The sequence below is a fragment of the Podarcis muralis genome, chromosome 7, assembly GCF_964188315.1.
Source record: "Podarcis muralis chromosome 7, rPodMur119.hap1.1, whole genome shotgun sequence".
In the NCBI taxonomy this organism is placed as follows: Eukaryota; Metazoa; Chordata; class Lepidosauria; order Squamata; family Lacertidae; genus Podarcis; species Podarcis muralis.
The window spans coordinates 84,634,697-84,647,070 of NC_135661.1; the positions used below are offsets into that span (position 1 = coordinate 84,634,697).

At 55.8% G+C, this 12,374-nt stretch overlaps 1 protein-coding gene across 1 annotated transcript; it reads right to left on the reverse strand.

Annotated features, from left to right (window-relative positions):
* Positions 1-313: 313 nt before the first annotated feature.
* DMWD (DM1 locus, WD repeat containing) lies at positions 314-10,968 on the reverse strand. Its single transcript, XM_028739844.2, has 4 exons — positions 10,486-10,968; positions 9,241-9,423; positions 7,390-8,643; positions 314-4,000 (listed from the first exon to the last, which is right to left on the reverse strand). The coding sequence occupies exons 1-4, from the start codon at positions 10,951-10,953 to the stop codon at positions 3,953-3,955; spliced, it is 1,953 nt and encodes a 650-aa protein (XP_028595677.2). The 5' UTR covers positions 10,954-10,968; the 3' UTR covers positions 314-3,952.
* Between the last annotated feature and the right edge of the window lie 1,406 nt (positions 10,969-12,374).

The window sequence follows — 12,374 nt, forward strand, 5'->3', positions numbered from 1 at the left end:
AACAGAGCTCTCTCTGTTTCCTTAGAGCAGTGTTTCCCAACCTTGGGCCTCCAGCTGTTTTTGGACTACAACTCCCATCATCCCTAGCTAGCAAGACCAGTGGTCAGGGATGATGGGAATTGTAGTTCAAAAACAGCTGGAGGCCCAAGGTTGGGAAACACTGCCTTAGAGCACCCGCCGTGGTGGGTTTTTTTTACTGGCACCAGAATTTATGCTCCACAAGCTTCCGTTCCTCCTCCTCCTCCTCCTCCTCCCCCCTCGAGCCCCCCACCCCACCCCCAAAACCACCAACATTTAGCAGGGGAGGCTGTGGTGTGAAAACTGTCTCTTTAGTATAAATAGGAGTTCACGATTCTATAATTTAAACACTCTTCAGACACAACAGTAACAAACGTTTAGAGAGCAGGTAGTAAAGTGACGAAGGCACAGGGGGGGCGTCATCGTCGCAGCTTCCGGGCGTGTTCTTCTGCGGACTTTGGGGGGGGGGAGTTTGGGGGTCTCAGCTGCCAGACACCAGCTGGCAGGCAAAGGCCGCAGGACCGGGAGGGGAGGGAGGCAGACAAGAGTGCGAGGGCAACATGCATTTGGGAGGCCGGGGGGGAGGGGGGGGGAGAGCAAAAGTAATACTGTCCGCCAAGGTCTCTGCGAAGGATCCAAGCAGACCCCCGGGGGGGGGGGGCAAGGCAGAGTCCCTCCTCTGCTCCCCACGTTCCTCTGACCAGGCTGGGATGAAGCGGGTGTGAAGATTGTGTGAAGTGGCTCGGCACCCAGTATGGCTTTTTTTCCTGGGGGAGGGGAGCCAGTCCCGTGGTGGTCAGTCCTCTGAGAGAGGGGGTTTTTTCACCCACCCACCCGTCCCAGTTGGTTTCTCTGGCAGCTGGGCCGCGTTTTGCAAAGATGCAGAGCTGACGATGGGTTCACAGTGAGCATAGCGTGACGTACAAGACGGGTCCTCTTGCCAGGCTGGCGTCCATCCGCCCACCTTTGAGCCTTTGCCGGGCAGCTGATAGGCGGTCCCCAAGGTGAAGACTTGTGGCGAACGCGGGTGGTTGGGCTCGAGGCGGGCAGAGTCTCCTGGATGCGTCTCGAATGCTAAGGGCCCAACCCCAGGATGTGTGCAGGTATTACCAACAAGAGCGTGGGTGCCTCTGGGCATGCGCAGGTGGCCACCGTAAAATGACAGCCGGCTCCCCTGGGAAGTTCCTAATGCCCTCTTGTGTTAGAAACCAGGCATGGCAGGCAGGCAGCCCTGCCCTTAGAGCAACTCAGCCAAGCCCTGCTCCTGCCCAGGTTTGGCTCCGCTGGAAACGCTATGAAACAAGAGCTGCTTTTGAATCCACTGGGCAGCGCCAGTCCTCAATCAATTCTACTGGTGAGTTTGGAGACTGTTACAGGCACAAATCCTGGCCCCCACGATACACTCGGGGAAACAGGCAAACTGGTAGGACATGGGATGCTTCTGCAGAAACCAGCATCCTTTATCCTGACTCTTGCTGGAAGCTCAGATGTGCAGGGCGAGGAGCTGCAAACGGAATACTACTCCCCACAGAGAAAACTGCTCCTAGTGCATGAAGCCCAGGGGTTCCCTCTAAGCCTGTCGGTGCTAAAGCAAAAGCAGCGAGAGGGAGAAGTCCAGGGATCCTCTTGGAAGTTTGCGGGAAGTTTTTAAGCCCAGGTTAATGGGGATTTTTTGCCCAGCACCCCCTCCCCAAACTGCACCCTCCCAGGTGCTTTGGGCTTCAACTCCCCACGGCTGCGCAGGCTGGGCCTCGTGGGAGTTGTAGTCCCAAACGCCCGGAGGGCACCGGGTTGGCGAAGGCTGCTCTGCCCGTACTCCAGGGTGTAAGATGAACCGCACAAGCGTGGCACTGTGTACATAAATGCAGGTGTGGTAACGAGAGGCTCAAAGCTGCCCCAAATTATACTTTTAACGCTTATGAAGCAATAAATAAAATAGAACACACTTACAGAAAACTCTGCGTGTGTCTCTTAAGACTGCCCTCAATCGCCAAAGGATGTTAGGAATATTTTAAATGGCCACATACTGCATGAAACACGTGTATCTCTTTGAATCCGTTTTGGAGCAGCTGTTTTCCGCGACAGGAGGGGTTGTAGCTGGCGCTAAGCCCTACTTCGAGTAGACCCACTTAAATTACCCAGCCTAACTTAGGCCCACTTATTCCAATGGGTCTACTCTGCGTAGGGTCTAGCATCAGGTGCAACCCAGAATCCTCAAGCAGATCAAAGCCTGGCCCAGAATAGACACATATTCCTGTAATTTTTTCTGTGGACAGAATACAGATAGGCAGTTGAAATGTCTAGAGATCAGCTCTACTGGGATCCAGGCCATGCCCCAACAAAGACCTACTATGGCATCCCCAAGGCTCTCTTAAGGCTCTGCGCAAGGTTATGCACCAGAACGGCTGCCCAGCCTGAATTTCTGCCCATGCTGCTCTTTACTCCAGCCCTCGACTCTTGTCTCTGGCCAAGGGGCTTGGGGAGAAAGGAAAGCAGACGGTTTTCTCTGCCGCCGGCAGCAGCCGACGACATCACAAGAATTGGCTCCACCTAAAATATTTGCCCTCTCCTCCTAAGCCACATCCACAGTAGGAAAACCGCCGAGCCCAAGCAACCATCTACGGAGACAGATGAACTTCCAGTTACTGCACGGATAATCCCGCTTCAGTATCCTGTTCTCTTAAACATCTTCCACTAGTGCCCAGATTTATTCTTTTGAAAACAAGATGGCAGCTGCTCTTCCTGTAAATGCAACCCTTCAAAGTCGAGGGTTTGAGACTCTGGGCTTCCGAGCGGCTGAAACATCCCATCGATTTCCTTGCACCTGCCTGAGGTTGGCAGCCCGTGCTCGACATTAGGAGGGCTGGCTATTTAAAATGTGCATTGACAGACTGGGCGCACATATGGCGATCAAACTAGGGTGGGGAAAGCCATGTGGTACAAACAGGCCCGAGCAGTTGAGGGCAGAGAGCATTTCGCTGGCCCAGAGACGAGATCGAATCCAGAGGAAGATCCGTGGAGAAGAGAAAGAGCTGAGAAACCGAGCCACCTGTCAGCTCAGTTCAGAGGAAAAGGTCCGTTTTGCTTCTGAAAGGACCACAGAGAAGGTCGTGAGGATGGGCAGCTGTCTAGGCCCCAAGGCTGGGAGACGGGACGTTGGCAAGAGGACCCGGGCAGTATCTCGCTGGATCTCAAACACCTGGCAACGTGTGTCTGTGGACCAGTTGGTTACACTGGGAGGAGGAGAAGGAGGGAGAGTTGGGGAGATAGACCTGCTGTTAAAGACTGAAAAGACCCTGATGGCGGAGGGGAGGGTCGTGGGTCCCGCAAGAAACCGGGACGCATTGTGCAAAACACACGTAAATTTAAAACAAAGAGATGAAGAGGAGGGGAGGTGTTCTTCCTTCGGGGCTGGGTCGTCCTCCCCCTGTGCAAAAGGGATTCCTTCCGCTTTCTCCGAGGAGCTGGGTTAGGGCGGGTGAAGATCGCAGACGGGTCCTATCCAGTCCAGAGCAGCAGGGCAGCTGGAAGGCAGTGAGGAATCCCCGCCTGGGAGACGAGGGGCAAGGAAGCAAGGTGGGGTGGAGGCAGCTCAGTTCACCCTTGTGCAAAATCTGCCCCGGCAGCAGCCTGTGCTAAGATCTTAGCTTTAAATATGGTTCATATTAATACTTTTTTTTTCTTTAAATAGCTGAGAAGGAGTGCAAAGGGTCCTGTGCTACATAGGTCTCAATATATTAACTCTGTTAGTCTCTCTCTTTTTCCATACAGTTAAGTGTCACAGGCGAAGGAGGAAGGGAATAACCTGTACATACTCAGAAGCTGCTGGAGAGGCGGAGAGCTTCGCCATCTTGGCCAAGGGGCCTCGGCAGGGCAAAGAGTCACAGACACCTGTGAGGAGGAGGTCAGCCAAAGGAGGGGGGGCGCCGCCCGGTTATACCACCGTGCCACTGGGAGAGCCGCCGTTCTGGGAGTTCAGGGTCTGAAAAGGAAACAGGGTGGGGGAGAGAAGAGTTTTAAGCGCCGAGAAGAAAAATAGCAGGTCAGGAAGGGCTGCTGGGCTCCTTCTCCCTGAGATGCTACTTTTCTAAGTACAGGGCGGTTTGGAACTTTTATCTATACAGTTTATATACTGCTTAGTAAAAATAAAAATAAATCTCCAAGAGGTTTATTTAAAATAACATGGGATTAAAACTAAAGCCATCTAATACATGCCTTCTGAAAGGTAAGTAAGGTAAAGGTAAAGGGACTCCTGACCACTAGGTCCAGTCGTGGCCGACTCTGAGGTTGCGGCGCTCATCTCGCTTTATTGGCTGAGGGAGCCAGCGTACACCTTCCAGGTCACGTGGCCAGCAGGACTAAGCCGCTTCTGGCGAACCAGAGCAGCGCATTGAAACGCCGTTTACCTTCCTGCCAGAGCGGTGCCTATTTATCTACTTGCACTTTGATGTGCTTTTGAACTGCTAGGTCGGCAGGAGCTGGGACTGAACAATGGGAGCTCACCCCGTCGCGGGGATTCGAACCGCCAACCTTCCGATCGGCAAGTCCTAGGCTCTGGGGTTAATATATATATTTTATATATTATATGTATATAACATAATATATTATATATATAAAGGTGAATAAATATATATATTTAATTATTATAGAAAAAAATGAGCAAAGAAAAGGAAAAGAAGGTTTAAGATTTAAGTATCAGGCTCCTGAAAGCTTGGGTAAGAATGCATGTCTTTAAGACAGGGGCCATCCAAATACTCCCAACATGCAGCATGGCCAGGGATCAGGGATGATGGGAGTTGTAGTCCAACAACGTCTGCAGAGCTGCAGGTTCCCCACACCTGCTTCCAGTGGAATTTAAATCAGGTTGCAGAGGCTTGACAACCATATGTCAGGAGTGCTCTGATGGTGTTTCCTGCTTGGCAGGGGGTTGGACTCGGCGGCCCTTGTGGTCTCTTCCAACTCTATGATTCTATGAGTCTATGTTACTGTCCCTGCCTCTCGGGCCACCTGGGGAGGGTGTTTCAAAGGGCCACCACTGACAGAGCCCCCATGAAGCAAGCCAGGTCTCCTCAGAAACTGTTAAGCTTTGCTGGTGGCTTATGCCCTGACTGGTACTTTGCTTTCCCAGCTGGAGAAACCAGGCATCTGCCTGTCTGCCCACTCAGAATTAAAGTCAGGAGGGAAAGAAGGAGAGGCAGGCAAGCAGGCAGGTATCAGCCGCTGCCCTGAAGGCCCAGCGCTGGGTTTTCTCCAACTAGACTGGAGCAAACAGTACTGGGAAATGGTAGCATCTGTTGGGAGGGTGGCGGTGAGGAGTTGTGCGGTAGGCCGGAAACACTGAGAGAATTGCTACAGGAAGCTGTTTAATGGCCGGCTGGGATTGGCTCCCCAGTGAAATCGGGGGAGAAGAGACCCTCTCACTTGCCCTCCCGGATCTTGCCCTCTTAACTCCACCCAAAGCCATTTCACAGCAGTGCCGCTCCTCTTTTTGTGTGTAGCAGTGCTTAAAAGAGTGTCTGGCCAGGACCCAAATCCCAACTCAGGCAGGGACTTCACACTGGGCAACCCCAGGGGCCGGCCACTATTTCTTAAGCCCAGCCCACCTCACAGGGTTGTTGTGAGGACGAGAAGAGGCAGGGTGGGGAAGAGAGCCACGTACGCCGCCTTCTGCTCCTTGGAGGAAAAGGTGGAATATAAAAGTAATAGACAAAAAAAGGAGACCACCTCGTCTCTCTCGATGGCGTTCTGAGAGCATGCAATGCAGCTCCCGCCTTGCTTGTTCTCCTGGGCCTCCGCTAAGCTGATCTTCCGTATTTGTGCCTGGGCTTCAACAAGGAATGAAGCATTCAGCCGGTTTGGTGGATAGATTTTGCTTCATCACTGATGGAAGCATTTCACCACTGCAGTGTTTGGGGCCAGGGCTGGGCAGGGCTCCCCCAACCCACTCTCTTTCCTCCTAGCCTGTGGTTTCGCTTAATGGCCTGCGCCATCGGAGGCGCCACGCCGCACGAGCAGCAACGCCCTGCTCCCGTTCTGGACTTGCAGCTCTGGGGGATAAACCAGGGCGGATTCGCGGGATACCGCCTGGGTTGCTGGACTCAGGGACTTCCTTTGCAACTGAAGTGAAAGGAAGGATGAAGGAACCAAGAGGAAACTGGCACAGGGAAGAACAACACTGGGATGAAGAGTCCTGCGAGCTTGCGAGATCCCCGCTGATCAAGCTAATGGAAGCCAAGCCGACATTCTGCTGGGAACAGTTCATTATTCCAGGGCGGTTTCACATGCAGCCTTCCGGAATCCGAGTAACTGAAGCTCTGGGCTTTGGGAAGGCGGCATGAGGGCTCTGACAGGGTCCTAGAGCCCTCCATCCTGCTTCCCAAAGCCTAGTTCAGCGGTTCTCAACCTGTGGGTCCCCAGATGAGTCTACAACTCCCATCATCCCTGAGCTCTGGCCTTGCTAGCTAGGGGTGATGGGAGTTGTAGTTCAACATCATCTGGGGACCCACAGGTTGAGAAAGGATGGCCTAGATGGTGCTTTTCCAGCTTTGGGAAGGAAGTGGGAGGGCTCTAGGACCCTGCCACAGCCTCGTCCCTCTTTCCCAAAGCCCAGGGCCATGCTTAGCAGGCGCTGGGAAGGCAGCACGAAGGCTGTGGGTCCCCGTCTCTACCCACCCCCAAATTTTGGCCTCTCCTCCACATGCGACAAAGCAGTGAGCAGCCCACAGGTTCCATGTTGAAGTACTCTTGTGGCCCACTTGGTGTGAAAAGTTGGCCTGCCCTGCTCTAGATCTGTCCCACTCACTGTTACCTCCTCCTGGTTGGTGACCAGCAGTTCTCCAGGGTCCCAGGCCAGAGCCTTTCCCAGCAGATGCTGCCAGGACTGAACCAACGCTAAATAAGTTGGAGTTCTTGTTATTAAATATATCAAGAAAAAAGCACACCAAGAACTCTGGGTCAATATAAATTTCAATATTGGGAGTGGTCAATCTGACTATGGACTAACATGAACTAATCTCGACTCATAAACTTTTATCTTTAACACTGTAACGGATTATTGTGTTACACATATCCTTATGAGTTTGAGTTTGTAATCCTTGTCAGAATACATACTTTTGAATGGATTAGTTTTTGTTATAATTGACTATTGATTTGCAAAGAGGGACCACTCCCACTACTGAAATTTATACTGGCCAGAGTTCTTGGTGTGCTTTTTTTCTTTGCCAGGACTGAACCAGCCTGCTGGTCGCATGCCCTACCGTGAGCCACGCCCCTTTCCCAGGACTGCTTCCCCCTAGATCAGAAGCGGCCACTTCCTAGGGCAACCCAAGCTCTGAAGCCCCCCTGCCAGCGACAAGGGGCTGCCCCACTCACCGCCTTCCCCGGCCTGGCCCACGTGCAGATGAGGCCCTCCTGGCAGGCGGTGATGATGCAGTCCTCCAGGAAGAGCAGCACCGTCAGCCGCTCGTGGGCAATCTTCTTGCAGACGAGGGGCTCCAGGAGGGGCACTTCGTTGATGCGGGGGCACAGCGCCGTGCCCAGGACCTTGGCCGTGTCCAGCTTGCTCCGGGGCACCACGTTGAGCTTGTCATTGCTTTTGCTGATGTTGCCTAGGCTGTGGTAGCGCTTGTGCTCCTTTTCGGCGTTCTTGTCCTTCCGCTCCTGCAGGGTGAGCGTGGCGAACTTCCCGATGCTGAAGGGCACTGCGCCGTCCGCCACGTGGCTCTTGGCGGCGCTGGTGACGGCTGGGTGCGGCAGGCTGTTGGAGCGGGACAGCGAGCGCGGCAGGGCCCCCCCGCCGGCCTCGGCCGCCAGGTTGCTCCCGCCGCTTCCCGAGGGGGGGATGCCGGCGCTGAAGGTGTTGGTGAGCGTTCTGGCCCGGGAGAGCGGGTGGTGGGGGTACAGGACGTCCTCCGTCAGGTCCCAAAGGCAGAACTGGGTGTCCTGGCCGGCAGACCCAAACCGGTAAGTCACCGTCGGGGTGCTTTTGGTGCTGTGCTTAGAGAGGTGGGACAGCGTGCTGCTGGTCCGCACCCTGCAGAAATTGGCAGAGTCCTGGATGTCCTCGTCGCTGCCGCTGAACTCGCCGCTCTCGTCGTCCTCCGTGCTGGTGGTGAAGGGGTCAAAGGCCACCGCGTTGACCCACGACTTGTGGCCGTGGCCCCTGGCGATGACCCGGCCCTCGGCGAAGGACCAGACCGTCACCAGGTCGTCCTCGCCGCCCGTCACGATGTACCGCCCGTCAGGGCTCCAGCACACGCACAGCAGCCCCCCAAAATAGCTCTTCATCATCCCCTGCAGGAGCATGGAGTCGAAGTGGAAGACGCGGAGGCAGCCGTCTTGGCTGACGCAGGCCAGGTAGCGGCCGTCGGGCGAGAAGGCAAACTCGTTCAGCGCTCCTTCGCCCACCGCCCACTTCAGCAGCGGGTTGCGGGCGCTCTTGCTCTTGCAGGCGTAGACCGTGAAGCCCTCGCCCTGCTTGAGGAGGGTGTACTGGGGCGAGGCGGAGCCGCAGGGGTGCTCCACGTTGTACAGGTACAGGTGGCCGCTGGCGTGGGAAGCCAGGAAGAGGCTCTCCGTCTCGGGGATCCACTTCACAAAGGTGACCTTTGTCTTGTCAATCAGCCTCTGTCGGGTGGGAGGCAAGGAGAAAGGTGAGGAGGGCCCATGGAGTTCCACCAGCCATTCAGTGCAGCCCTCCCTGCTTGAACTTGATGGGAACAGGCCCACAAATGTGCACCACACTCTCACTATAAAATATTTAACAGGAACGAGTCTCTTAACTGCCCTTACTGATCTCTAGGCAGAGATCATCAGCGCAGGCCAGGGAGAGTCAACGAGAGGTTATGCAGAACTAGCCTTGGGCCAAACTCCTGTGCCAACTTTGGCTTGAAGTACTTCTTCTTCCAAGGCATCGTTTCTGGGGCACAGCTCTGTGGCTACGAACTGGCAACATTTCCCAGCTGCCGTTCTGAAAAATCTCTCAGGGCGACTTAAGAATACAATCGACAAGCAGTCACATTAAACCACCCTTTGATTGTTTAAGCCAACTGAAACTTGTAGCCCTACACGTTATAAGCAATTAACAGCAGCAATTAAGGGAAGAGCGACATTTAAACAGAGGCTCTAACCCAAGCCCATTGACCTGGGAGGAATGAAATAAGAGCCTCCAATTGATCTGTATCGACTCTGAGTCACTGCTTCTGCAGAACACTTTGGACTCACCTCCTCGTTGAAGAGCTTACTAGTATCCTTCTTGATGAGATCCAGGTACTGCACTTGCCCAGCCGAGAAGCCAACCAGCAGCGAGATGCTCTCGGAAGCAGCTGTGAACTGGTTGAAGTCGTGGCAAGTGGGCTGCGTCCCCTTATAGATCCGCTTATCAATGGGCTTCTTCAGGTCGATAGACTGGAAAGCCAACAAGAACAGAGCGGGTGGGAAGTTAGACTGCAGGAATTAAGCACTGGAACGGAATCTGACATGGAAGGAAGAGACGGCAAAGCCACCTGCCGACACTTCCCTCACTTTGCATAAGAGAAACACAGGGAGTGCCTACAGCTGTGTGTGGAGCACAGAAATGGCCTCGGAGCACACAGAGCCCTCTCTGGAGACACATTTCTTGGCCTTTCAGCAACTGCTGTTCTCCACCCATTTCGTATCGGCTACCTGCATCAGCATTGCAAGCAAGGCTATGAAAGTCACTCGCTTCACACCGACCTAAAAGCTGCTGGTGGGAAAGAGCCTTTATTAAGCTCTCCTGCCTGGTTACGCTGAAGCGATTCTCAGTTGCCACAGGAGACCACAGCTCCAAGTTAAGCAACAGCATCCTTTTGTCATTTTGCATTCCTGCTTTCCTTGGCCATCAGGACCGGCAATTGCCTCTGCAAGCAACCGATTCTCCCTCTTGCGAAGAAGTGAATCCACACTCCTCCGGCTTCTGGGATTAGCCACCGACCAGCCCGTTTCCTTACCAACCCCTGGCCATTTCGGAGCCCTGTTCTCCTGCCACCGTAGCCTCCTCTTCCACATCACCCCAACGCCTTTCCACCTGCTTCTGCCCATCTCCCGGCAACGTGACTGCTCCTTCCCTCCCCGCACCCTCAGTTGCCCTTTCAGCATCCTCCTCCTTGCACGCCCTTCCTCGGCTTGGCTACAAAACACACGCACAGAACACCCCGATACTGGGACAGCTCTGCCGGTAGAGGCTCTCAATCCCAGGGCTGTGGGTTCGAGTCCCGAAAGATCCTTGGTCGGACTAAAAGACCCTCCTGGTAGCTACAACAACTCTCAAACTGTCTCCTTATTTTCTGGTCCTACCCCCCCCCCACCAACCACACCCTAAACCTCCCTCTTCTGCATACCTGCGCACCCCCACTCCCTCCCGCTCCTCACCTGGGCCAGCCCCACCCCACCCATCGCCCCCTCCCTCTGACCTCCCCCCACCCCACCCCAAGCTCGGCGGGCGCTCACCCTGCGTCCCCGCCCCGGCGCGCCCCCGGAGCCCGAGTAGAAGTACAGCTCTCGGCCCAGGTTGAAGCAGACGCGGCTGCGCTCGGCGGCCAGGCCCCCCGGGTCCCCCTCCCCGCACGGGTCTCCTCCTCCGCCGCCTCCTCCTCCCCCTGCGCCCCCCGAGGCCGGGCTGAGGCGCACCAGCGAGAGGCGCACGGGGGGCAGCGAGGGGGCGGGCGGCGCGGGGGCTCCGACGGGGACCCCGGAGGGCGGCGGGGGTTGCGGCGGGGCGGCGTTGGCCGAGGCGGAGGCGGCGGCGGGCGGGGCGGGCCTGGCGCGGGGCTCGGGGGCCCCCAGCAGCCGGTAGGAGCCCTCTCGGGTGCGGAACTGGCTCTTGATCTCGTGCGGCGGCTGCGGCGGGGACGGGCCTCCGTCGGGGACCGGCGCCGCCGCCGCGGCTGGGGCCGGGGGAGCCAGCGCCGCCGCCATCTTCCCGCCGGGCCGCGGCCGCCGCCTCCTCCTCCTGCCTGCCTGCCTGCCGGAAGTCGCGACCCGCGGCTCACCTCGCCGCGCCCGGAAGCTGCGCCGCGGCGCCTTGGCAACGCCGGAGGGGGGGCGGCCGGAAGGGAGGTTGCTGGGCGACGGGGGAGCCCCGCCTCGCTGGAACGGCGGCCGCCTGGAGCGGGGGCGGGGCTTGGGGGAGAGGGCGAGGCCCTTAGCAACCGAGGGAGGATGCGGGCCTTGGCAACGGGGCCTGCGCTTAACAGGCCTGCCTGGGGAGCGGAGAGGATGGAGGGCCTTTGGAAGCGGGGAGCCTCAGGGTGGCAACACAAGGGCCTTCTCTGCAGTGGCTCCCTGTCTGTGCAATGCTCTCCCCAGGGAGGTTCACCTGGCGCCTTCCAATACAGGGGTACCTCGGGTTACAGACGCTTCAGGTTACAGACGCTTCAGGTTACAGACTCCGCTAACCCAGGAATAGTACCTCGGGTTAAGAACTTTGCTTCAGGATGAGAACAGAAATCATGCTGCGGCGGTGCAGTGGCAGCAGGAGGCCCCATTAGCTAAAGTGGTGCTTCAGGTTAAGAACAGTTTCAGGTTAAGAACGGACCTCCGGAATGAATTAAGTACTTACCCCGAAGTACCACTGTATACAGTTTTAGGCGCCAGGCAAAAACATTCCTTTTTAACCAGGCGTTTGATCTGATTTACATACAATGCCCTTTTAAAATGTGGGTTTTTTAGGGTGGGGTGGGGTTATTGGGATGTTTCTTTTATTTTGATTATATAATTTGTGGTTTTGTGTTTTGTGAACCACCCTGAGACCTCCGGGTATAGGGCAGTATATAAATTCAATTTTTAAAAGTCCTTCCAGTAGCACCTTAAAAAGGTAAAGGTACCCCTGCCCGTACGGGCCAGTCTTGACAGACTCTAGGGTTGTGCGCCCATCTCACTTAAGAGGCCGGGGCCAGCGCTGTCCGGAGACACTTCCGGGTCACGTGGCCAGAGTGACATCGCTGCTCTGGCGAGCCAGAGCCGCACACGGAAACGCCGTTTACCTTCCCGCTTGTAAGCGGTCCCTATTTATCTACTTGCACCCGGGGGTGCTTTGGAACTGCTAGGTTGGCAGGCGCTGGGACCGAACGACGGGAGTGCACCCCGCCGCGGGGATTCGAACCGCCGACCTTTCGATCGGCAAGCCCTAGGCGCTGAGGCTTTTACCCACAGCGCCACCCGTGTCCCAGTAGCACCTTAGAGACCAACTAAGTTTGTTACTGGTATGAGACAAATTCAGTTGGTCTCTAAGGTGCTACTGGAAGGAATTTTTTTATTTTGTTTCGACTACGGCAGACCAACACGGCTACCTACCTGTCAATAAAAAAATGTTTGACAGCACCAGGCTTTTCTAAGCC

Excerpts from the sequence above, each read along its gene's own strand:
- DMWD (XM_028739844.2), bottom strand. The coding sequence starts at position 10,953 with ATGGCGGCGGCGCTGGCTCCCCCGGCCCCAGCCGCGGCGGCGGCGCCG. Across the intron at positions 9,424-10,485 it reads CGCCGGGGCGGGGACGCAGG|TCTATCGACCTGAAGAAGCC; the intron begins GTGAGCGCCCGC and ends TTGGCTTTCCAG. Across the intron at positions 4,001-7,389 it reads GGGCCAGGCCGGGGAAGGCG|ACCCTGAACTCCCAGAACGG; the intron begins GTGAGTGGGGCA and ends TTTCCTTTTCAG.